General features: G+C 48.5%; 1 protein-coding gene across 2 annotated transcripts in view; it reads left to right on the forward strand.

The window, feature by feature from the left end:
* The window catches only part of LOC137334008 (plexin-A1-like), a 438,331-nt gene that overhangs the window by 402,394 nt on the left and 12,178 nt on the right, over window positions 1–23,759 (forward strand). For both annotated transcript variants that reach the window (XM_067998406.1, XM_067998407.1), the window contains exons 24-31: window positions 3,251–3,397; window positions 11,301–11,460; window positions 11,939–12,042; window positions 12,705–12,801; window positions 14,489–14,679; window positions 16,283–16,452; window positions 17,859–18,071; window positions 20,749–20,899. In XM_067998406.1, the coding sequence (XP_067854507.1) occupies window positions 3,251–3,397; window positions 11,301–11,460; window positions 11,939–12,042; window positions 12,705–12,801; window positions 14,489–14,679; window positions 16,283–16,452; window positions 17,859–18,071; window positions 20,749–20,899 (1,233 nt within the window). The remainder of the gene's footprint in view (window positions 1–3,250; window positions 3,398–11,300; window positions 11,461–11,938; window positions 12,043–12,704; window positions 12,802–14,488; window positions 14,680–16,282; window positions 16,453–17,858; window positions 18,072–20,748; window positions 20,900–23,759) is intronic.

Below are 23,759 nucleotides of genomic sequence, written 5' to 3' on the forward strand. Positions count from 1 at the left end.
CTTTGAAGTTATTCTGTTTTCTCGACTTTATACCAATAATTCTGGAGAATATATTCCTGCTCACTCTGTACCTCTTGCTGTCTTAGCCTCTCATCCTGCTTCGCCTGTTGGGCTGTCTCCGTGCTCTCCGTCTCTCACTGCCTCTATCTCCTCTTCACCTGTGCGTGTATCTCTCTGCTTGTCTTTGGTCTTTCTCATTCTGTCATTCTGTGTTTCTCTTTCTCTCTCTGCCGGACACATTCTCATTTTCTCCCTCTCCCTTCCCTCTCTCTGTCTCCCTTCCCTCTCTCTGTCTCCCTTCCCTCTCTCTGTCTCCCTTCCCTCTCTCTGTCTCCCTTCCCTCTCTCTGTCTCCCTTCCCTCTCTCTGTCTCCCTTCCCTCTCTCTGTCTCCCTTCCCTCCCTCTTTCTCCCTTCCCTCTCTCTGTCTCCCTTCCCTCTCTCTGTCTCTCTCTCTTTCTCTCTCGGTCTGCCTGTCTGTCTGTCTGTCGCTCTCTCTCTCTCTCTCTCTCTCTCGGTCTGCCTGTCTGTCTGTCTCTCTCTCTCAGTATCTCACTCTCTCTCTGTCTTTCCCCCTGCCTATGGAAATGAGGGATGCACAAGAAGAGAGAGCATTTTGACTGAAGTATTTGAGTGAGGGTGTGAGAAAGAGACTCTCCTTGGATCAGTTCAGGAGGAGTTTGACCCTCTATCCCTCATTCTCTAGTACAGTGCTAACAGAGTTTAGGGGACTGTCCTGGGAGGGACGGGGGCAGTGTCCATATTGGGGGGGGGTGTGGGGTTAGAAAATAAGCAGTTCATAATTGCTCCTTCATGGGAGGAGATACTCCCAATTGTTGCTGTCCTGGAGAAGCCCGACACCTCTGGTCTCCAGTCTCGAATGAAGTCTCTGGCCAGTTGCCGTGACAGTGAGTGGGGATAACCATGATGCTGGTCCCAGTTCTGTTAATGTTCACAGATTCAGGGCATTATTGATTTTTTTTTTCTCTGTGGTGTGTTTTTTCAATTACCTCCACGTTCATCCTCCGATGAAGTTGACTCCTCATGGTGGTACAGTTCCACTGGCACTGCCCCACCCACTCCCCCCACCCCAGTACCTTGCCCCAATGCCCGCTTGAGCCGTGACGGTGTCAGCAGACTATGGTACGGTGGTGTAGTGGTTATGTTACTGGACTAGTAATGCGGAGAACGTGAGTTCAAATCCCACCATGGCCGGTTTGAAAAATTGAACCTGGTTTAAAAGAAAATCGGGAAATAAAAAGCCGGCGACAGTAAAAAGTGACCATGAAGCTGTTGGATTGTTGTAAAAACCCCAACTGGATTAGGGAAGGGAACCTGGTGCCCTTACCTGGTCTGGGCCTATATGTGACTCCAGTCCCACACCAATGTGGTTGATACTTAACTGCCCTCTGAAGTGGCTGAGCAAGCCACTCGTTTCAAGGGACTTTGGGGTTCAGGTACACAGATCATTGAAGTGTCATGAACAGGTGCAGAAAATAATCAAGAAGGCAAATGGAATGTTGGTCTTTATATCTAGAGGACAAAAGTACAAGGGGGCAGAGGTTATGCTGCAGCTATACAAAACCCTGGTTAGACCACACCTGGAGTACTGTGAGCAGTTCTGGGCACCGCACCTTCGGAAGGACATATTGGCCTTGGAGGGAGTGCAGCGTAGGTTTACTGGAATGATACCCGGACTTCAAGGGTTAAGTTACGGGGAGAGATTACACAAATTGGGGTTGTATTCTCTGGAGTTTAGAAGGTTAAGGGGTGATCTGATCGAAGTTTATAAGATATTAAGGGGGACAGATAGGGTGGATAGAGAGAAGCTATTTCCGCTGGTTGAGGATTCTAGGAGTAGGGGGCACAGTCTAAAAATTAGAGCCAGACCTTTCAGGAGCGAGATTAGAAAACATTTCTACACACAAAGGGTTGTAGAAGTTTGGAACTCTCTTCCGCAAACGGCAATTGATACCAGCTCAATTGCTAAATTTAAATCTGAGATAGATAGCTTTTTGGCAACCAAAGGTATTAAGGGATATGGGCCAAAGGCAGGTATATGGAGTTAGATCACAGATCGGCCATGATCTTATCAAATGGCGGAGCAGGCACGAGGGGCTGAATGGCCTACTCCTGTTCCTATGTTCCTAAGAAGAAGGCCCATCACCATCTCAGGGTAACTAGTGATGGGCAATAAATGCCGGTCTTGCCAGCGACGCCCACATCCTGATAATGAAGCTCCTTGATAGCAAGTTTCACTGAAACCAAGGTCAATGTTGTCCTCATTTCACTCTGGGACGCCAGCACTTCCAGTGGGTGAGGAGGAGGTTAAGTGGAGAGTGAGCAAGGACCCCTTGCCCTTCCTCTCCCCCTCCTCTAACCCATGGGATTTGAAGCCAGTTGCAGTGCCACCTGGACTGAGGTCAGTTAACTGAGTGGAGACTGAACCCGGGGCCTGTCTGGTCTGTATGCCTGCGTGGATGAACACAGGCTGAAATAGTGTCTGTGTAAGTGCACCCGGATCTATCAGGTGCAACACCTTGAGCACTAACACTCCAGCCCAGTACTGAGAGCGTGTGGCATTGCCTACGGTGATCGTCCCTCGCTGTGGCGTAGGGCCGAGGCCTCGTCTGCCTACTCGGGCGAATATTGAAAGCTTCCTGTCGTGCTGTTCGAAAGAGGAGCGGGGAGTTGTCCTGGTGTCCGAGCCAACACTCCTCCCTCAACCAACACCCCCAAAAACAAATTCATTCATCATCTCGTTGTGTGTGGGACGTAGTTGGTACAGAATTGCTGACGAATTTAAGGGGAAGCTAGATAAACACGTGAGGGAGAAAGGAATAGAAGGTTGTGCTGATGCGGTTAGATGAAGAGGGGTGGGAGGGGGCTCATGTGGAGCATAAACGCCGGCATGGACCAGTTGAGCCGAACGGCCTGCTTTTGTGCTGTAGACTCGATGCAATTCATAATTCTATGAATCGAGTGACTGTACTTTGACAGATAGCATACAAAGTGAAGCAAGGGCAACTTCAAAGAGCAGGTTTGTCACCAGCTCGACAGCGAGTCTTGTCATGAGCTTAAAACGTTCATAATCCTGGCACTCTTCAACAGGGAGACATCGACTGACAATATTATTCCTTGTTTGACACTAATGGCGGTGCTGCGTGTGTCTCCACGTGGACAGTCGGGACGCTGTAGAGGCCAGGAGAGGTTGGGCTCACTGTTTCACCTTTCTTGCCTTGTGTTGCTTAGGAATGCGCCGGGGAGCCCCTCTTCATGCTGTACTGCGCCATCAAGCAGCAAATGGAGAAAGGACCAATCGACGCCATCACCGGGGAGGCCCGCTACTCTCTGAGTGAAGACAAGCTCATCCGCCAGCAAATAGACTACAAGACCGTGGTGAGTGCTTGAATAGTCTCTGTCGTAGATACTGGGAGCCGCCTCGGTCTGCCGAAAGACTCTTGTGCTTTTGTTTTCTCATCTGTCAGCAGCAGGTCCCAACGCTGTCCACGGGCAAATTCTAGAACATTCCAAACTTGGCATTTAATTTAGTTCGCTCATCGCTTGCGCAAAAAATCTCGTGACTTCCTTTAACGAAGTAGATTCTCACACTGTGACAGCTGTCGAGCTTGTAACTGCTCTGTTACTTGGTAAATATTTAATTCTGGTTCCATGTTCAAGGCCCTCAAACAGCGTAAAATCAGTGAAAGGCGAGATTAACCTTTTAATGCTGAAAAGGCTTGTTTTGTGTCTTGTCTTGGATGTTTAAAATTGATTTTTCTCTCGCCTGTTTTTTAGTGTTTTAGCAATCTTTTCCCCAGTCCTTTCTCACTCTTCCCCTACCCTCCCACCCAATCCCCACTCTGTGGGGCACGTACCTGACGTCTGCCTGCTGTCTCCCCCTGCTGGTTGGCATCGCAAGCTCACTGTGAGGCCAGTCATAGAACGAACAACAACGACTTAACGTAGTAAAACGTCCCAAGGCGCTTCACAGGAGCGATTATCAGACAAAAATTGACACCGAGCCAGATAAGGAGATATTAGGACAACTGACCAAAAGCTTGGTCAAAGACGTGGGTTTTATGGAGCGTCTTGAAGAAGGAGAGAGAGGTGGAGAGGTTTAGGGAGGGAATTCCAGAGCTTAGGGCCCGGGGCAGCTGAAGGTACGGCCGCCAATGGTGGAGCGATGAAAATCTGGGATGCGCAAGAGGCCAGAGTTGGAGGAGCGCAGAGATCTCGGTGGGTTGTAGGGCTGGAGGAGGTTACAGAGATAGGGAGGGGCGAGGGCCATGGAGGGATTTGAAAACAAGGATGAGAATTTTAAAATCGAGGCATTGCTGGACCGGGAGCCAATGTAGGTCAGCAAGCACAGGGGGTGATGGGTGAACGGGACTTGGTGCGAGTTAGGATACGGGCAGCAGAGTTTTGGATGAGCTCAAGTTTACAAATGAGTGAGGTAACCATAGAATCACACAGCACCGAAGGAGGCCATTCGGCCTACCGTGCCTGTGCTGGCTCTTTGAAAGAGCTGTCCACTTGGTCCCACTCCCTCTGCTCTTTCCCCATAGCCCTGCAAATTGGGGTGTGGATCTGTGTCCAAATAAAGCTCTTGTGATGTGAGTACAGGGTACCTTCTCCCTTTGGCTCAGTGGGTGAATGCACCACTGATACGGTACCAAGCCTTACAGAGAAAGAAGGGCCCAAGTTTTGACCTCTGTTGAGTTTGATGATCTCAGCGAGGGTGGCACTGATGCCCTCGGTGTCCTTGGGTTCAGGTGAGGTAAAAGTCAGCCCAGCTACCTGCTCCCGGCCGCTATCCGTTGACATCTGCTGCAAAGTGCATGAATCTGATGGCTCTGGATGTCGGGTGGGGGCAGGGGTTAGGCTCAGCTGGGATGCCCCTGCCCCCCCCGCACACGGGCATCAGGGCTGCCAACACTCGGACTACGCTCACACGTGAAGAGGCAGGGACCAGAGGGGGCACCAAGCATTGTGCAACCAAACCCGATCAGGAATCAGTGCGGTCGGCCGTGGCTCAGTGGGCAGCACTCTCGCCTCTGCGTTAGAAGGTCATGGGTTCAGGCCCCCACTCCAGAGACTTGAGTTACACTATCCAGGCTGACACTCCCAATGCAGTACTGAAGGAGTGCTGCGCTGTCGGAGGTGCCGTCTTTCAGATGAGTCGTTAAACCGAGGCCCCGCCCGCCCTCTCAGGTGGATGTAAAAGATCCCACAGCGCTATTTCAGAGAAGAGCAGGGGGAGTTCTCCTCGGTGTCCTGGGCCAATATTTATTCCTCAACCAACATCACTGAAAAAACAGATGATCTGGTCATTTATCTCATTGCTGTTTGTGGGATCTTGCTGTGCGCAAATTGGCTGCCACCTTTCCTACATTACAACAGTGACGACACTTCAAATGTACTTCATTGGCTGAAGAGCGGTTTGGGACGTCCTGAGGTTGTGACAGGCGCTATACAAATGCAAGCTCTTTCTATCTTTCAGAAGGGGAGAGGCGAAAACTGAAGTATATCATGGGAATCTTTGTAAACGGCCACATCAACATTTTTAAAATTCTGCAGTTCATTTGTTGAACTTATTTTAGAGTTCATTAAAGACTGAATGATGAAGATTTACTAAGAACTTTACCAACCCCAGTCCCTGCTGGCTTACAATAAGAACATAAGAAATCGGAGCAGGAGTAGGCCATACGGCCCCTCGAGCCTGCTCCGCCATTCAATCCGATCATGGCTGATCTTCGACCTCGAGAGCCCCGCAAGGTCCACCTAGCAGACTGATTCCAGTCTGGATCGAGCTGTTTGCCCAGTTACGTTGCCAGATACCGATTGTGATGGGAGAGTCTCCAAATGCTCAGACACTCAAACTGATGGGATGCGTTCAGGTAAACGCGACCATCCCAGTGGTGAGCAGGGTTTGAAAGGGGTCGCAGGTCAAGGGGCTGCAACTCTGTAACTCCCTTGTAGTGCCGTTCAAGTTTTGGCACTTGCATTTATATAGCGCCTTTCACGATCTCGGGATGTCCCAAAGAGCTTTACAGCCAATGAAATATATTTTGAAGTGTAGTCACTGTTGTAATGTAGGAAACGCAGCAGCCAATTTTCACACAGCAAGATCCCACAAACAGCAATGAGATAAATAACCCAATTGCCTGCTTTAATTGATGTTGGTTGAGGGATAAATATTGGCCAGGTCACTGGGGAGAACTCCCCCTGCTCTTCTTCGAAATAGTGCCATGGGATCTTTTACATCCTCCTAAGGGGGCAGACAGGGCCTCGGTTTAAGGAGGCTAAATGTACAGGTTAAAAAAGCAGATTATCGGGTCATTGATGTCATTGCTTTTTGTGCAGTCTTGCTGCAATTATATGGGGCTCTGGTGAGACCTCACCTGGAGTACTGTGTACAGTTTTAGTCTCCTTACCTAAGGAAGGACATACTTGCCTTTGGAGGCGGAGCAACAAAGGTTAGAACCATAGAATCATAGAAAAGATACAGCACAGAAGGGGGCCATTCGGCCCATCGTGTCCACGCCGGCTCGAAGAACAACCAGGTGCCCGTTCTAATCCCATCTTCCAGCACCCGGTCCGTAGCCCTGCAGCTTACGGCACTTTAGGCGCAGTTCCAGGTACTTTTTAAAAGAGTTGAGGGTCCCTGCCTCTACCACCAATTCAGGCAACGAATTCCATACACCCACCACCCTCTGGGGAAAAATGTTTTTCCTCATGTCCCCTCTAATCCTTCCGCCAATCAGCTTAAATCTATGTCCTCTAGTTCTTGAACTCTCCGCTAGGGGAAACAGGTACTTCCTGTCTACTCTATCTGGGCCCCTCATAATTTTGTACACCTCAATCAAGTCTCCCCTCAGCCTCCTCTGCTCCAAGGAAAACAACCCCAGCCTATCCAATCTCTCCTCGTAGCTGCAATTTTCAAGCCCTGGCAACATTCTTGTAAATCTTCTCTGCACTCTCTCCAGAGCAATTACATCCTTCCTGTAATGCGGTGACCAGAACTGTGCACAATACTCCAGCTGTGGCCTTACCAGCGTTTTATACAGTTCCATCATTACATCCCTGCTTTTGTATTTGTACCTCGGCTAATAACGGAGAGCATTCCGTATGCCTTCTTTACAACCTTATATACCTGTACTGCCACCTTCAGGGACCTGTGTACATGCACTCCAAGGTCTCTCACTTCCTCTACCCCTCTCAATATATTCCCGTTTACTGCATATTCCCTTTAACTGTTTGCCCTCCCTAGATGCATTACCTCACACTTCTCCGGGTTGACCTCCATTTGCCACTTTTCCGCCCACTCCACCAACCCATTGATATCTTCTTGGAATCTACAGCTATCCTCTTCACTATCAACTACATGGCCAATTTTTGTGTCGTCTGCAAATTTGCCAATCATGCCCCCTACATTCAAGTCCAAATCATTAATATATACCACAAACAGCAAGGGACCCAACACTGAGCCCTGTGGCACACCACTGGAAACAGATTTCCATTCGCAAAGACATCCATCGACTTTTACCCTTTGTTTCCTGTTACTGAGCCAATTTTGGATCCAATTCGCCACATTTCCCAGTATCCCATGGGCTTTTACCTTTCTGACCAGTCTGCCATGTGGGACCTTGTCAAATGCCTTACTAAAATCCATGTAGATAACATCCACTGCACTACCCTCATCAATCCTCCTTGTCACTTCCTCAAAGAATTCAATCAGATTTGTAAGGCATGACCTTCCCTGAACAAATCCATGCTGACTATCCCTGATTAAACCATGCCTTTCCAAGTGACAGTTTATCCCATTTCTCAGTATTGATTCTAATAGTTTGCCCACCACCGAGGTAAGACTGACCGGCCTATAATTGTTCGGCCTTTCCCTCATACCATTTTTAAACAATGGTACTACGTTTGCAGTCTTCCAGTCCTCCGGTACCTCCCCTGTATCTAGTGAGGATTGGAAAATGATCCTCAGAGCATCCGCTATTTCCTCCCTGGCTTCCTTCAATAGCCTAGGAAACAATCCATCCGGCCCTGGTGACTTATCAACTTTCAAAGATTCCAGTCCCTCTAGTACTTCCTCTCTCGTTATGTTTACCTTATCCAATATTTCACACCTCTCCTCTTTAACTACAACGTCCGGATCATCCCTTTCCTTTGTGAATACGGAGACAAAATATTCATTTAAAACCCTACCCACCTCCTCTGCTTCTACACACAAGTTACCCTTATCATCCCTGATAGGTCCCACCTTTTCCTTAGCTATCCTCTTGTTCTTAATGTACTGAGAAAACATCTTTGGGTTTTCTTTAATCTTACTAGCTAATATTTTTTCATGCCCTCTCTTTGCTTTCCTTATTTCCTTTTTTACGACATCCCTGTACTTTCTATACTCCTCTAGACTTTCTGCAGTATTTAGTTTGCGACAGTCATGAGCTTTCTTTTTCTGCTTTATCTTGCCCCCGTATACTTCTAGACAACCAGGGGGCTCAAAATTTGGCAGTGCCACCCTTTTTCTTTGAGGGGACATGTCTGCATTGTACCTGTAGAATTTCACTTTTTAGTGCCTCCTTGCCACTGATTTCTCAAATAGTTGTGTCCAGTCCACTTCTGCCAAATCAACTCTTAGTTCTGTAAAATTTGCCTTCCCCCAATTTAAAACATTTACTCCTGATTTAACTCTGACCTTTTCCATAATAATGCTAAAACTAACTGAATTGTGGTCACTATCCCCAATATGGTCACCCACTGTCACTTCACCCACTTGCCCATCTTCATTTCCCAGGACTAAATCTAGAATTGCATCCCCTCTTGTTGGGCTTGTCATGTACTGGCTAAAAAAGTTCTCCTGGACACCGATCAAGAATTTTGCACCCTCTGTGCCCCTCACACTGTTTGAATCCCAGTTGATGTTAGGGTAGTTGAAGTCCCCCACTATTATTGCCTTCTTATTTTTGCATTCAGAAATTTGCCTACTTATTTGTTCTTCTATCTCCCTTTTGCTATTCGGGGGTCTATAGTACACTCCTAATTGTGTGACTGCCCCTTTTTTTATTTCTTAGCTCAACCCATATGGCCTCGATTGATGATCCATTTAGCATATCATCCCTTCTGACAACTGTAATTGATTCTTTAACCAGTAATGCTACCCCCCCTCCTTTTTTATCACCCACTCTATCCTGCCTGAAAACTCTATATCCAGGGATATTGAGCTGCCAATTATCCCCCTCTTTAAGCCAGGTTTCCGTTATAGCAATGATATCATGCTGCCACGTGTCTATCTCTGCCCTTAGCTCATCTGCTTTGTTTGTAATACTCCTTACATTGAAGTATATACCCTTTAACCCCGTCAAATTCCTGTGCTGAACACTGTTTATCCTTTGCTTCTTTTGCCTTCCTGAGTTGCTAAATTCACTAGATTAATTCCTGGGATGAGAAGGTTGACTTATGAGGAGAGGGTGAGTAGAATGGGCCTATGCTCTCTGGAGTTTAGAAGAATGAGAGGTGATCTCATTGAAACATATAAGATTATGAGGGGGCTTGACAGGGTAGATGCTGAGAGACTGTTTCCCCTGGCTAGAGAGTCTAGAACTAGGGGGCATAATCTCAGGATAAGGGGTCGGCCATTTAAGACCGAGATGAGGAGAAATTTCTTCACTCAGAGGGTTGTGAATCTTTGGAATTCTCTACCCCAGAGGGCTGTGGATGCTCAGTTGTCGAGTGTATTCACGACTGAGATCAATAGATTTTTGGACTTTAGGGGAATCAAGGGATATGGGGATCAGATGGGGAAAGTGGAGTTGAGATCGAAGATCAGCCATGATCTGATTGAATGGCGGAGCAGGCTCGAGGGGCCGTGTGGCCTACTCCTGCTCCTATTTCTTATGTTCTTATGTGCCCCTGTTGACTTTTTGCTGAAGTTAGGGAACGTCTCTAAATGCCTGTGCTCTGTCATTGCAAAGATGAGCTGTTGTATAATATAAGCCCTATTTCAGTCCCACTAATGCTTTGTGACGTTCAGCTTCTTCAAACCTTACGATTCGTGACATGTATTTTTTTTTTGGTTGGAGGGAACTGCACCTTCGAGGGAGAAGTCTAATAGGATACGACATCAAAAATCCATCTCCTCGAAGGCCGTAGGGTTAACTATTACAATAATGCTCAAAAACATGAATCTAATTAACATCAGATGCAGTAAATTGAGAGAACAAACCCTTTTTTTTTTCGAAAAGTTATTATTTGAAAGATTAATCTCAAGTCAACGCTGGAGGTTCCAGCTCATCCGACCTGTGTCAGAAACACACGAGAGAGATTCCTTCAATTAGTTGGTGGTGGGGGCTTTTCAAAGAGCCACAAGGCAAGTCCTGCTACTCAAATTGGTTCAGAGCAATTTCCAGTTCGGGGTGGCAAGTCGGCGACGCAAGAGTGCCGCGGGGTGGGTGGTGCGGGTGAGGTGCGGGCGATAATTTAGGGCCCAAGTCCCTGAATCCATTCCCTCAGATTCGCTGCCCCTCCTTGATTACGGGACTGCAGTTAAAAATCGGAGGTGCCCATGTTAAAGAAAAAGAAAAACCTGCATTTCTATGGCGCCTTTCACAAGCTCAGGATGTCCCAAAGCGCTTTTCAGCTAATGAAATACTCTTGATAGTCGTCACTGTTGTAATGTAGGGAAGTGAGCCAATTTTCACGCAGCAAGGCCCCACAAACAGCAGTGAGATGAATGATCAAATCATCTGTTTTTAGTGATGGTGGTTGAGGGATGAATATCGGCCCAGGACACTGCTCTTCTTTGTAAGCATCATGGGGTCTTTTACGTCTACCTGAGAGGGCAGATGGGGCCTCGGTTTACCTCCGACAGTGCAGCACTAGTTTACACGCACAAGTGCGGGAGTGGGGTCGCTGATTGCGCCCCTCGGTATAAAGGGGAACACAGATTCTCCCACCCGTTCTCCCTTGACGTGCAGCTCACATTTGGGAATGAAAGAAAGAACTTGCATTTCTGTCGCACCTTTCACGATCTCAGAGAGCTTTACAGCCAATTAGGTACTTTTTGTTTGAAGTGTAGTCACTGTTGTGATGTAGGAAACACGGCAGCCAATTTGCGCACAGCAAGATCCCACAAACAGCAATGAGATAAGCGACCAGATGATCTGTTTTAGCGATGTCGGTTGAGGGATAAACATTGGGCTGTTCTGAGACCCGACGGTGCAGGATATGCGAGCACTCTCTGCTTCTGTGCTAGATGCAACGGTGCATTGATTGCCTCTGTTTTGTCTGACAGACCCTGAACTGCGTGAACCCGGACAACGAGAACGCTCCCGAAATCCCAGTCAAGGTGCTGAACTGCGACACCGTCATGCAAGTGAAGGACAAGTTGTTGGACGCGTGTTACAAGGGCGTCCCCTACTCACAGCGACCCAAGGCAGCGGACATGGACCTCGGTAGGCGCCTGCTTTGGTGCAGGCGTGGGGAAAGAGGCCGGGGTGGGGGGGGGGGGGGGGGTGGGAACGGTTCGGACTGAACAAATGGAGTGCGTGCTCTCGCTTTTAATAATAAGAAAAGTAATGACTGTCTCGACGAGTGAAGGGACAAATCAGTCACAGTTACCGCTAGCCAAGGACCCTTTGCTGGAAAGCGCTCGTGCGCGGAGTAGACAAAGTTGGGATGTGGTGCCTCGTGCAGCCGAATAGCCCATCTGCGCTCGCTGTTAAGAACGGCCTCTTGGGCAAGGCACTAAAGGGCTGCCAGCACCACATTCGGGCAACAGTCATCACTTTTGTGGAACGATGATATTGGGCAGGGAGTGGGGCAGTGGGGGGACCATGTGCAGCGGGAGACTAAGAGTTGTCTGTGGCACTCGTGCAGCCTTGAACCAGTCGTTGGGTAAAGTGTGATCGCGTCTCCTCTCCTCTCCCTCAGAATGGCGGCAGGGTAGAATAGCACGAATAATTCTCCAAGATGAAGATGTGACGACGAAGATCGATAACGACTGGAAACGTCTGAACACGCTGGCACACTACCAGGTACGGTCCTGAGGGGAGTGCGCAGGCCAGGCCCTCCTAATACCGGCTGTATCCCCGCCCCTGCTTGTACTTGACCAGAAAGAAAGACTTGAAATGGGATGTCACCCTTCACTGCGACTCTCGAACATTTCAAAGTGCTTCAGATAAGTCCCAGAGGAGAGACTTGAGACACTGGGACTAATTCCACTGGAGCAAAAAGGCTAAGAGGAGATTTAATGGAGGTTTTTAAAACACTGAAGGGTTTTGATCGAGTGAACAGGTGCTTGCGGAGTTAGTGACCGGGGGGAGGTGGGGGGGTCATCGATTTGAAATTGTCACTGAGGGAGTGAGGAGAGACATCGGGAGAAATTTCTTTACACAGAGGGTAGTTGGAGTATGTGCCACAGGGAATGGCTGAAGCAGAAACCATTCAACCTTGTCAGATAACATTGGATAAATATTTGAAGCAGATGAAGGTACGAGGCTATGGAGAGAGAGCAGGGGTGTGGGGATAGTTTTGTATCTCTCTGGCAAACAGCCATCACCGACACGATGGGCCGAATGGCTGCTTTCTGTGCTGTCGCCGTCTATGATACAAGTGCTGTGCTGTACAACTGTAAGTTTCCCTCTATCCCTCCCACCATTCAATCTAATTTTTCCTTTCTTTGAACTTCTTCTCTTAGGTTACAGATGGATCTTTGATAGCACTTGTACCGAAACAGACCTCAGCCTACAATATCTCCAACTCCTCCACCTTCACCAAATCTCTCAGCCGCTATGGTGAGTCCGGTGCAGATTGGTATCTCCGTTTGGTAGACGGTTACTACACGCTTTAAGGCTGCGTTGGCCCATCAGCAGCGTTGGAGGAAACCCAGTGAATAAAACCCTGACCAGTTACTTCAACATAAGTTATGTGGCGGCCTGTAAAAATCTACATCAAGTCCTGATTGGTGGTTCTTTACTGGTTTTGTCACTTCTGCTGTATACCAGTCAGGTTATGCTCTTGAGGTACCTCAGCCTACTGCCCTTGACTGGATTTAAGTGCATTCCTCAGTTACCCCATCACCCCTGTGCTCACTGACCTACATTGGCTCCCGATCCAGCAACGTCTCGAATTTTAAATTCTCAGCCTTGTGGTCAAATCCCTCCATGGCCTCGCCCCTCCCCATCTCTGTAACCTCCTCCAGCCCTACAACCCTCCGAGATCTCTGCGTTCCACCAACTCTGGCCTCTTGCGCATCCCCCACTTCCTTCGTCCCTCCGTTGGCGGCCGTGCCTTCAGCCGTCTGGGCCCTAAGCTCCGGAATTCTCACCCCAAACCTCTCCGCCTCTCTCTCCTCCTTTAAGACGCTCCTTAAAACCTATCTCTTTGACCAAGCTTTTGGTCACCTGTCGTAATATCTCCTTATGTGGCTCGGTGTCACATTCTGTCTGATAATCGCTTCTGTGAAGCGCCTTGGGATGTTTTACTCTGTTAAAGGCGCTATATAAATGCATGTTGTTGTTGGTTGCATAATGAGCGACTTATGCCTTTGGACTTCTTCTCAGTGATGTCATATGGAATTCTGCCCCAATGCGGAAGTTTCAATGCCTTACTGAACCAGTGGTTTGGAACATTCACAAGGTCATCGATGCGTTTTGTTTTTTTGTCAAGGACCATAATCCAAATATCCATCGCTCTCTTTCTACCCCTCCCCCCCCCCGCAATTTCTACATATAGCCCAGCTCCAACGTCCCAGAGCTACGGAGGCCCAGAGATACAGGAAGCAGCACTGAGTTTGCTGAGGGCGAGAGGGGAAGGTCAGAGGGAGCCGCGGGCTGTGTTAAGAGTGCTGCTGTATTCGGCCATGGATTTGTTCTGTGCACCCTAGCGTAATCTCTCAGAGCGTTTCTGTACCCTCAGCAGCAGAAAACAACAGCAACAACTTCTGTTTATGCAGCGCCTTTAATGTAGTAAAACGTCCCAAGGCATTGTAATCAGACAAAAACTAACACCGAGCCAAAGAAGGAAACGTTTCGACAGGCTTGGTCCAAAATGTCGTTTTTAGGGAGCGTCTTAAAGGGGGAGAGAGAGGCGGAGAGGTTTAGGGAGGGAATTCCAGAGCTTAAGGCCTAGGCAGCTGAAGGCACGGCCGCCGATGGTGGAGCGAAGGAAGTCGGGGATGCGCAAGAGGCCAGAATTGGAGGAACGCCAGAGATCTCGGAGGGTTGTAAGGGCTGGAGGAGGTCACCAGAGATAGGGAGGGGCTCTGGTTACCAGAGATCACCAGGGACGATTTTGTTGAGGCGCTGGAAGGAAAGTTGAGGATTGAACTCCGTAGGGAGTCTGTCACTCTGCCTGCCATCCATCCCCCCATTCTCGGGCCAGGTTACTGGTTTGCAGGCGAGTACAGGTACGACTAGAATCCTATCACCAATTTACATTTTTAGCCATCTTATCTTCTTGCCCCCCCCTCCCCCCTTACAGAGAGTATGTTGCGGACTGCCAGCAGCCCAGACAGCCTCCGATCTCGGACGCCCATGATCACTCCAGACCTGGAGAGCGGCACTAAACTCTGGCACCTTGTCAAGAACCATGATCACATGGACCAGAGGGAGGGGGACCGAGGCAGCAAGATGGTGTCTGAGATTTACCTGACCCGCCTTCTCGCCACCAAGGTAAGTGGCGCCTGCATTTGTGGAAATCGAAGGGCTTACAGTGCTCGGAGGGGGGAGTGCCACCCACTGAGCCCAAGGCTGGCGCCATTGTTGGGTGAGCTCATCACTCACGCGTTGGGGGGAAAAGTGCTGACTGATGACACTTGGGGAAAATGCCACAAGGGCTTTCCCCCTTTTAATCTCGATGTGCACGCTGCCTGCGAGAAAAGAGCTAGTGGCGAATGAGTTCAGGAAATGATTGAGTTTTGCTATTAACTTGAATTTCCAGCCGTTTTGATTTGACTCTTGGGTGTAAGTAAGTGTCAAGTCGTTCAGTAATCACATTCTCATCGCAGCTGCTCCACAGCTTTCAAACTCTGTGTCAGAGAACCTTCGTTAATGTGTTCAGTGCGGCCTTCTCCGAAGCTCTTCAATTCTCACTTTGCCGACCGCAATGTCGTTTGATGAATTGTGTTGTTGCTCTGATCAGGTTAACCACTTTATAAATCACTGGTTAGACCTCAGCTGGAGTATTGCGTCCAATTCCGGGCACCGCACTTTCGGAAGGATGTCTCCTTCACCCACAACCAGCTACCTCTGCGGACTGTCCTGTATTCAGCAGGGTTAGGTGGACGGTCGTTGCCTCCTCTCTGGTTTGTCACTGCCGTGCTGGCTGTGACTCCGATCGCAGCTGTGGTGTTCCGACTCCTCGATTGACCGCAGACGGAAGCTGAGCCGCTCCTCCCGCCGCAAACTGCGCCAAACCAATCTCGTCCGTTTTGTCTTTTTTTATATATACGCTTTGATTTCCGTTAAGTATGCACAGGCTCGCTGGATGTTGAAAGGTGGGGAAGGGATGACTAATAGATGACCATGAGTTTGCGATTTGTGATCTGGTAGGGTTGGTAGTTGACCACTTTTGTCTCCCAGCAGAAGGCCGGGAACATTAAAGGGGAAGGTCATGCCCTTCCACCTTCAGGGCTTGGCAAGGCCGGCACTTATTGCCCATCCCTAGTTGCCCCTTGAGAAGGTGGTGGTGGGCCACCTTCTTCTTGAGCCGCTGCAGTCCGTGTGGTGAAGGTTCTCCCACAGTGCTGTTAGGAAGGGAGTTCCAGGATTTTGACCCAGCGACGATGAAGGAACGGCGATATATTTCCAAGTCGGGATGGTGTGTGACTTGGAGGGGAACGTGCAGGTGGTGTTGTTCCCATGTGCCTGCTGCCTTTGTCCTTCCAGGTGGTAGAGGTCGCGGGTTTGGGAGGTGCTGTCGAAGAAGCCTTGGCGAGTTGCTGCAGTGCATCCTGTGGATGGTGCACACTGCAGCCACGGTGCACCGGTGGTGAAGGGAGTGGGTGTTTAGTGCATCCTGGTGGCTGAATACAGGCAGAGTTGGTGATCTGAGAGCCAGGTGACCACCAGTGCTCTTGGCAGCAGAGGGGTCATCCTGGGCAGACTAGAGATGGCAGATAAGCGGCGGCTTCTTCTTCCCCCACCCCCCAAATATACGATCAGGATTCAAGTCTTGGACTCTGGCTTTATAGAAAGTTAGGAGTTGGTTTGATGGGAAAGGACGAGATTGGCACAAATGAGGAACGTCACTGACTTTAATGGTTTGCTCTTTCAGGGAACCCTTCAGAAGTTTGTGGATGACCTATTTGAGACGATATTCAGTACGGCACACAGGGGCAGTGCCCTCCCTCTTGCAATCAAATACATGTTTGACTTCCTAGACGAACAGGCAGACAAGCACCTGATCGTCGACCATGATGTCCGGCACACCTGGAAGAGTAACTGGTGAGTGTTGTTCGAACCCTGAGTCGGAGAAGACCGTGCCGGATGTAATGGGGTGAGGTGCAAAAATGTCTCTCCACCCGGTCTGGACTGGTCCATAGAATCATGGAATGATACAGCACAGAAGGAGGCCATTCAGCCCATCGTGGCTGTGCCGGCTCTTTAAAAGAGCTATCCAATTAGTCCCACTCCTCTGCTCTTTCCCCCATAGCCCTGCAATTTTTTCCCCTTCAAGTATTTATCCCAATTCCCTTTTGAGAGTTACTATTGAATCCCTGCCCTTTCAGGCAGTGCGTTCCAGATCGTAACAACTCGTTGCTTAAAAAATTTTTTTTTCCTCCCGTCACCTCTGGTTCTTTTGCCCATTACCTTAAATCTGTGTCCTCTGGTTAGCAACCCTTCTGCCACTGGAAAGTTTCTGGTCCAGTGAGAAGTTTTGGACGTCCTGCTTATATTGACAAATGGAGGTTTGAACGACCCTACTTTTGGTTAAAATCTGACCTCCCAATTGACGAGGAGAGAAGCTGAAAGCGATCTGGAGGGTGACGTTCAGCTCTTAGAAGGCATTAAATTGGCTGGGCACAAACGTTCCTAATTCGTAACACCTCGGCCTTCAAAACATCCTCGTCCGGTTCTAGGCCGAGATGGTTTTCTGTCATTTGTAAATAGCGACTGGCTTGAAACTAGCATTGACTGCCCAGGATCGTTCGCAATGTTCCACAATGACCCGGGTGACGGTCGGCCCACTTGAACTGGTGGCAGGAGCGTGCTCTCTGATGGCGCCTCTGTGAAGCGCTTTGGAACATTTTTCGACATTAACGGCGCTATATGGGCACAGGCACGATGGGCTGAATGGCCTCCTTCTGTGCTGTGCGATTCTATAAATGCAAGAAGTTGTTGAATCACTATAGGGTGATCTGCCTCTTGTTATAGAATCTGTGACTGTGTTGAACATATTGAAGTTCCATCTTGTCTGTGTACAGCTTGTGTACCGTGAGCCTCGGTGTGTATATGTAAAATTTCAATTCACGTTCCCATTAATTTGCACCTCAGCACCAAGAACAGGCCCTTTCCAGAATTCAACCGGGACAAACCAGCAAATAAACATAAGCGCCAATAGGACTGGGCTTCAAGGGGGGGGCTTCTGGATTGCAGGTGGCTCCAGGGCTGCAGGTTGGACAACTCTGTTCCAGGGGTTCGTTGACTGCTTAGAATACCCAGTTCAAATGGGACAAAATTATATACAGTACACCACATTCAGTGTTTGGGGTCGTTCTGGTGTTTGCTGCTGTTTAGCGAATCACATGAAGGTTTTTCTATTGCTTGACGGGTTGGTGATCTTTCTTTGACGTTGATAACTCCTTCTAACCAACGGTCTTTATTTTCTTTAATTCTTTGTGTCTCTCTAGTCTACCTCTACGATTTTGGGTGAATGTTATCAAGAATCCGCAGTTTGTCTTTGACATTCACAAGAACAGTATTACTGACGCCTGCCTCTCTGTGGTAGCCCAGACATTCATGGACTCCTGCTCCACCTCCGAGCATAAACTGGGCAAGGACTCGCCCTCAAACAAACTACTGTACGCGAAAGACATTCCAAACTACAAAAACTGGGTCGAGAGGTACGTGGGATGTGTTTTTGCTTTTGGCGGGTGCAGCTTGGCAGGGCTGGGTAGGGATACCACCCGAAGGGCCGGCTGCCGAGCTTGAGAGTGTGTTGTGCCCGCCCGCATGTTTCTAAGATGTAAACTGCATTTTTAAAATAAAGTCCACCTCTGTGTGCCACAAAAATGGAAGCATTAGGAACATAGGAACAGGAGTAGGCCATTCAGCCCCTCGAGCCTGTTCTACCATTCAATTAGATCGTGGCCGATCTGTATCTTAACTCCATCCACCCACCTTTGTGGAAAACCATAAAGACCACATTAATGTAAGAAATACGTGAACAGTTACTTGACCATAAAAAAGAGAAAAGCCTGATGGGTATTTGACCAATGTTAACTCCTTGACTCCCATACATAGGGTAGCTAGTGGTTAGGATTCGGCGCTCTCACCGCTGCGGCCCGGGTTCGATTCCCGGTCAGGGAACCATATCTCTATCCCACAGAATGTTCCTTCAGCGTGGCTCCCTCCCTAAATTCCAAAGCTGGTTAATCACAGGGCTGAAGTCAGAATCAAGGCTACATGGCCTCTCAAGAACTGTATTCTCATTATATTATAAGCCAGCAATACCCTTATCTGCATGGGGGAAGGGGGGAGGCCAGACAGTACCAAGCATCTGGACAGCCAACTTAATTATCAACGTACTAAGGACAACTGTGTCTTTCTGTGAGTGTGTGTGAAATTGTAACTACCCTATGTATGGGAGTCAAGGAGTTAACGTTGGTCAAATAGCCATCATTCTTTTCTCTTTTTTATGGTCAAGTCACTGTTCACGTATTTCTTACATTAATGTGGTCTTTATGGTTTTCCACACCTTGATTCCGTAACCCTTAATACCCTTGCCCAACAAAAATCTATCGATCTCTGTTTTGAAATTTTCAACTGACCCCCCCCAGTCTTAACAGCTTTTGGGGGGGGGAGAGTTCCAGATTTCCACTCCCCTTTGCATGAAGAAGTGCTTCCTGACATCACCCCTGAACGGCCTAGTTCTAATTTTAAGATTATGCCCCCTTGTTCTGGACTCCCCCCACGCCAGAGGAAATAGTTTCTCTCTATCTATCCTATCAAATCCTTTAATCATCTTGAACACCTCAACTAGATCACCACTTAATCTTCTGTACTCAAGAAAATACAAGTCTAGATTATGCAACCTTTCTTCACAATTTAATCCTTTTAGCCCCGGTATCATTCTGGCGATTAGCGATTAAAGATTGTTGCAGACCTCATGGAATATTCATGGGTCGAGCCAAGCATTAGGAGCTGAGCAGTGATCCCACCCTGTCTGCACTTGGACTTGGCCAAAGGTGGCAGCCCAGCTTTAAGTGATTGAAGCTGGGCTGCACCTTACTGCAATAATACTTCCACTTATGTACAGCCTTTTCAGAATTATTTCTGAAGCGCAATAATTGTTGTTAAGTGGGCAAATATGGCAGCCATTACGCACCAGCCATTACGTTCAACAAACAGCAATGAGATGAACGGCTGGTTGTTCTGGTTCTTTTTGGTGGTGCTGGCCAAGACACCAGGAAAGCTCCGTGCTCCTCTTCAAATAGTGCCATGGGATCTCTTGACGCGCAGGCGAGCGGGGTCTTGGTTTAACGAGCCGTCTGAAAGGCACCGCTCTGCCAATGCCGCACTGGCGTGCCGGCTTAGTTTGCCTGCTCAGGCTCTGCAACCTTCTATCTCGGAGGCGGGAGTGCTACCTACTGAGCCAAGCTGACGTCAAGTGAAGGGCTCGTGTTCCCTCACAGAGAGGAGGTCGGCTCTGGGTGTTGAGGATAACCCCTATCACATTGTGCCTCCTGATCTCCTGAAGGTGATGTTGAACCCATTTGTTAAAAGAAATGAAATAGTGAAGGTTAAAGCAGAATCTCTCATTGCTCCACACACTTAGATATTGAGAAAGGTTCATCCAGGAACTGCTGACACCACCAACCCTTTAACACATCCTTAAAGCTGTAAATAGTCAGAAATCCTTGCAATCACTTTAAGTCAATCATTCAGCCAACATGCACCCATGTCATTGCCATTGGGAGTGCAGAGGCCTGTCAGTCAACCCACAGGGCGCTGGTGATCCCAACATTGTGGAGGACTAATGTCCATCTGAATGAAGGTCACAGCTGACAATTTACTCCCACCTCGGGCCACTTCTATTTTCTATATGTGGTTTGCTTACGTCGAGATGCTAAAGGTGTGGCTTAAGGTGCGGAGGAGACCAGAACTAGGGGCCTTAAATATAAGACAGTCATTGATAAATCCAAAGGGAATTCAGGAGAAACTTCTTTACCCAAAGATTGGTGAGAACGTGGAACGCCCAACCACAGGGAGTAGTTGAGGTGAATAGCACAGATACATTTAAGGGGAAACTAGATAAACACATGGGGGAGAAAGGAAAAGAAGGATATGCGAATAGGGTGAAATGAAGTAGAGAGGGAGGAGGCTCATGTGCAGCATAAACACCAGCATAGACCTGTAGGGCCGAATGGCCTGTTTCTGTGCTGTAAATTCGATGTATGATCTGGTCTCCGAACCCGTACCGAATGGGTGTCGTAGGATCGTGTGGCTACGTCCTTCATTTGGCTGTTGTGTGGTTGTGAAGTACTGTGTTTTTTTCTCTCTCCACGTGTGCTCGAACAGGTACTACGCAGATATCTCAAAGATGCCCGCGATCAGTGACCAGGACATGAGCGCCTATCTGGCCGAGCAGTCGCGGCTACATCTGAGCCAGTTCAACAGCAATAGTGCACTGCACGAGATCTACACCTACATCAACAAGTACAGGGACGAGGTAAGGGCTTCAGGAGTATTTCTGTTACCTGACCGTCTTCTTTTGCCCTTCTGTTTTTTTTTTCTTCCCCCTCAGTTTTCTGCCCTTCTCTCTCGCTGGGGTAGGCCTCTGAGGACACCTCACTCGAGTGGCCCTTCCTTTTGTGACACCGAGCGTCAGCAGGCCATCCGACTGTGCAGGCCAAGTCCCAGCCTTCGTGCCGGGTTTCGGAATGTCCTTGTCGGAGTAGAATCTCCTAACCCCTCCCCCCCCTTATAAGGCCGGTGATGTGAAGGGGGCAGGGCCAAGGGGTGGGGACTCCTTACATCGGGCCTGGAAGGACAATGGCGGCCGGTACATCCAATGAGAAGAAGTGAACAACCTACTACCCTGGTGGATGGGGCCCATCTTATGGGGGGCAGAGGGGGAGGGTCCAGCCCAGGGAAGTGGCCTTGGATCCCCGAATATTTACTTCTTGATTTTTACTTCAGTTTCATATGGCTCCCTTACATGAGATCAAATCCCGTGGAATTCAGGCCTACGGTTTTCATGTTGCGCTCGCAGATCTCCCCTGGCATTGCTCACGGTGAGTCGGAGGATGCGCCGTTTTATAATGAGAGGGTTGTAATGCCGTATTTACTAGCAGGGCCGCTGATGTTTGTCGTCACTTTCCTCACTTCTGAGTCGCATGCTTCCTGCAGACTCCACCTGGCTATTTCAGGACTCACTCCCTTCCTCCTCATTCCCCCCCCATCCGTAAATTCGCCATTTCTCCGCAGTTTCCGCGGATCTCCCACCAAAGCCAACAGCGGCCGATCGGGAGAACTACCGCAGAAATTCAAGCCCGTCCCTTTAATTTGATTTTTAGTTGAGAAACGTAGGTGAAAGGCCAAAACACACGGTGCAAGGCAATCAACAAGGTGGAGAAGACACGGTTAATCGAGGAGTATTGGTTAAGTGATATTAAGCGTGGGTTTTAAAGGCCTATGATAGTCTAAGAGGGAGGGAGGACCCAGGGGAGAAGAGGATTTCCATGGTTTTGAGGTTGAAGTTAGAGTAGGAAACAGTGTGATCAGTTTTGATTTCAACGCAGTGAAGATCAAGGTTTAAGGACGAGCATTTAAAACGGTGAATTTGAAGAGGAAAGGAGCAATGAATGTGATAATGGCCTTTGAAGGCCATGAGGTTTGCTGGATTGGGGCATCTCGCGACGTGCCCGCAAAGTTAGACTTATTCCCTCACCCTTCAGCTCGAAAAATCTTTTGCCCTGTAAGTTGCTGGAAATGCGAGCTGATAAAGGCACATCCGTGAACGATGGGACCAGCAGACTGTCTCCGTCCCCAGCAGACTGTCTCCGTCCCCAGCAGACTGTCTCCGTCCCCAGCAGACTGTCTCCGTCACCAGCAGACTGTCTCCGTCCCCAGCAGACTGTCTCCATCACCAATAGATTATTTCCGTCACGAAACAGATTTAAGGATAGAGAACCGAGGAACAAAGGAGAAGGAGGGTGAATTAGAGTCAAATCAGGTACAGAAAGAGAAATAAAGAGAGGGAAAGAAAGATTGGATTAAGAAAGAGAAAATAAAAGAGACAAAGGAAAAGTAATAATAAAAAAATAAATTTAGTATTTAAAAAATCTCTTAACAATATATTACCCGCAAGAATGTGACTCCACAGTTTAAATTGTTCCCTTTCTGGGCGGGAGTGGCATTGCAGGAACATAAATCTCGCCATTAAAAAGGTACTTACACTGTTGAGTACCAGCCCTAACTTTCTGCGGCGAGATTATTGGGTAATTAATGAGCCAACGCAGCAACTTCATGAAACTCACGGGGGTGGTTGAGGGCGAGCTGCCATTTTCGCGAGGCTAACGGAGTGGCGCAAATCGTCCCAGCAACTCGTGGCGATTTGCGACTCACGGGGGTATCTCTTCCTCGCCACAAGTTCACAGCGGATTTACACACCGATAACGGCGAGCGCCGTTAAACTCGCGGTTATTTTGGCGGCAAAACCTGGGCCCATATCAACAAAACCGAGAGGAAAGCTTGCAGTGGGAAGAGAGAGGGATTGGACACGAGAGATGTCAGAGGGACCACCTTTCAGCCGACCAGCTTTTCTTTTTTTAACCTGCGATGGAATTGGGTTGAAGACACGTTGCCAATTGGGAACCTTTGGTTGGCCAATGAAAGCTGTGTTTCATACGGAAGCAGTAAAAGTGCATCGAAGAGAATCCATTTTTAACCTCGGGTGACAGTGACTGATGATTCAGCCTCACTCCTCTACGGCTCATCACACTCCTTATTACACTCTAATGATGGAGTGTGCGTTCCTGAGCATGTGAGGGAGAGCAGGGAGGAGTCTCCCGAGTGCTCCTGATTCCAATTCAGCAGCGAAGATGCCTGTCTGTAAAAAAAAAATCCCTATCGCTTTGCAGCTCTCGTTAATTAAACAAGGCTTTGCATCATTTACATATGCAGATCTTTTTTTTTCTCCTGAGCGTTTAAACACAATCTGAAACAGATCTTTAACTTTTCTTTTGGGGAGTTTGAAGAGCAGTCAGAACAGGTTCAGCCGATGTGAGGTTTAAGCTGTGAAAAATTGTAAAAATTTTGAATTATTTTGGCATTTTGTTCCTATAATTTTGCTCCCCCATCTCTCGAAGGCTTTGATTCATAGCTGGGGGTTTGTTATCCTACTTTGGTGGCGTTGGAGTTGAGACTAATCCTACGCTCACCTGGTGTGCATGGGCCAAATCTGGCTGGAGTGGGGCACGTCCTGTTAGTTAGACTCTTTCCTGCACCCTTCAGCTCGAATATAATTTGCAATGTAAATTGCTGGAAGTGCGAGCTGATAACGGGGCAGCGAGGGCCCCAGGGCAGCT

The sequence above is a fragment of the Heptranchias perlo genome, chromosome 17 (assembly GCF_035084215.1).
Source record: "Heptranchias perlo isolate sHepPer1 chromosome 17, sHepPer1.hap1, whole genome shotgun sequence".
Taxonomy (NCBI): Eukaryota; Metazoa; Chordata; class Chondrichthyes; order Hexanchiformes; family Hexanchidae; genus Heptranchias; species Heptranchias perlo.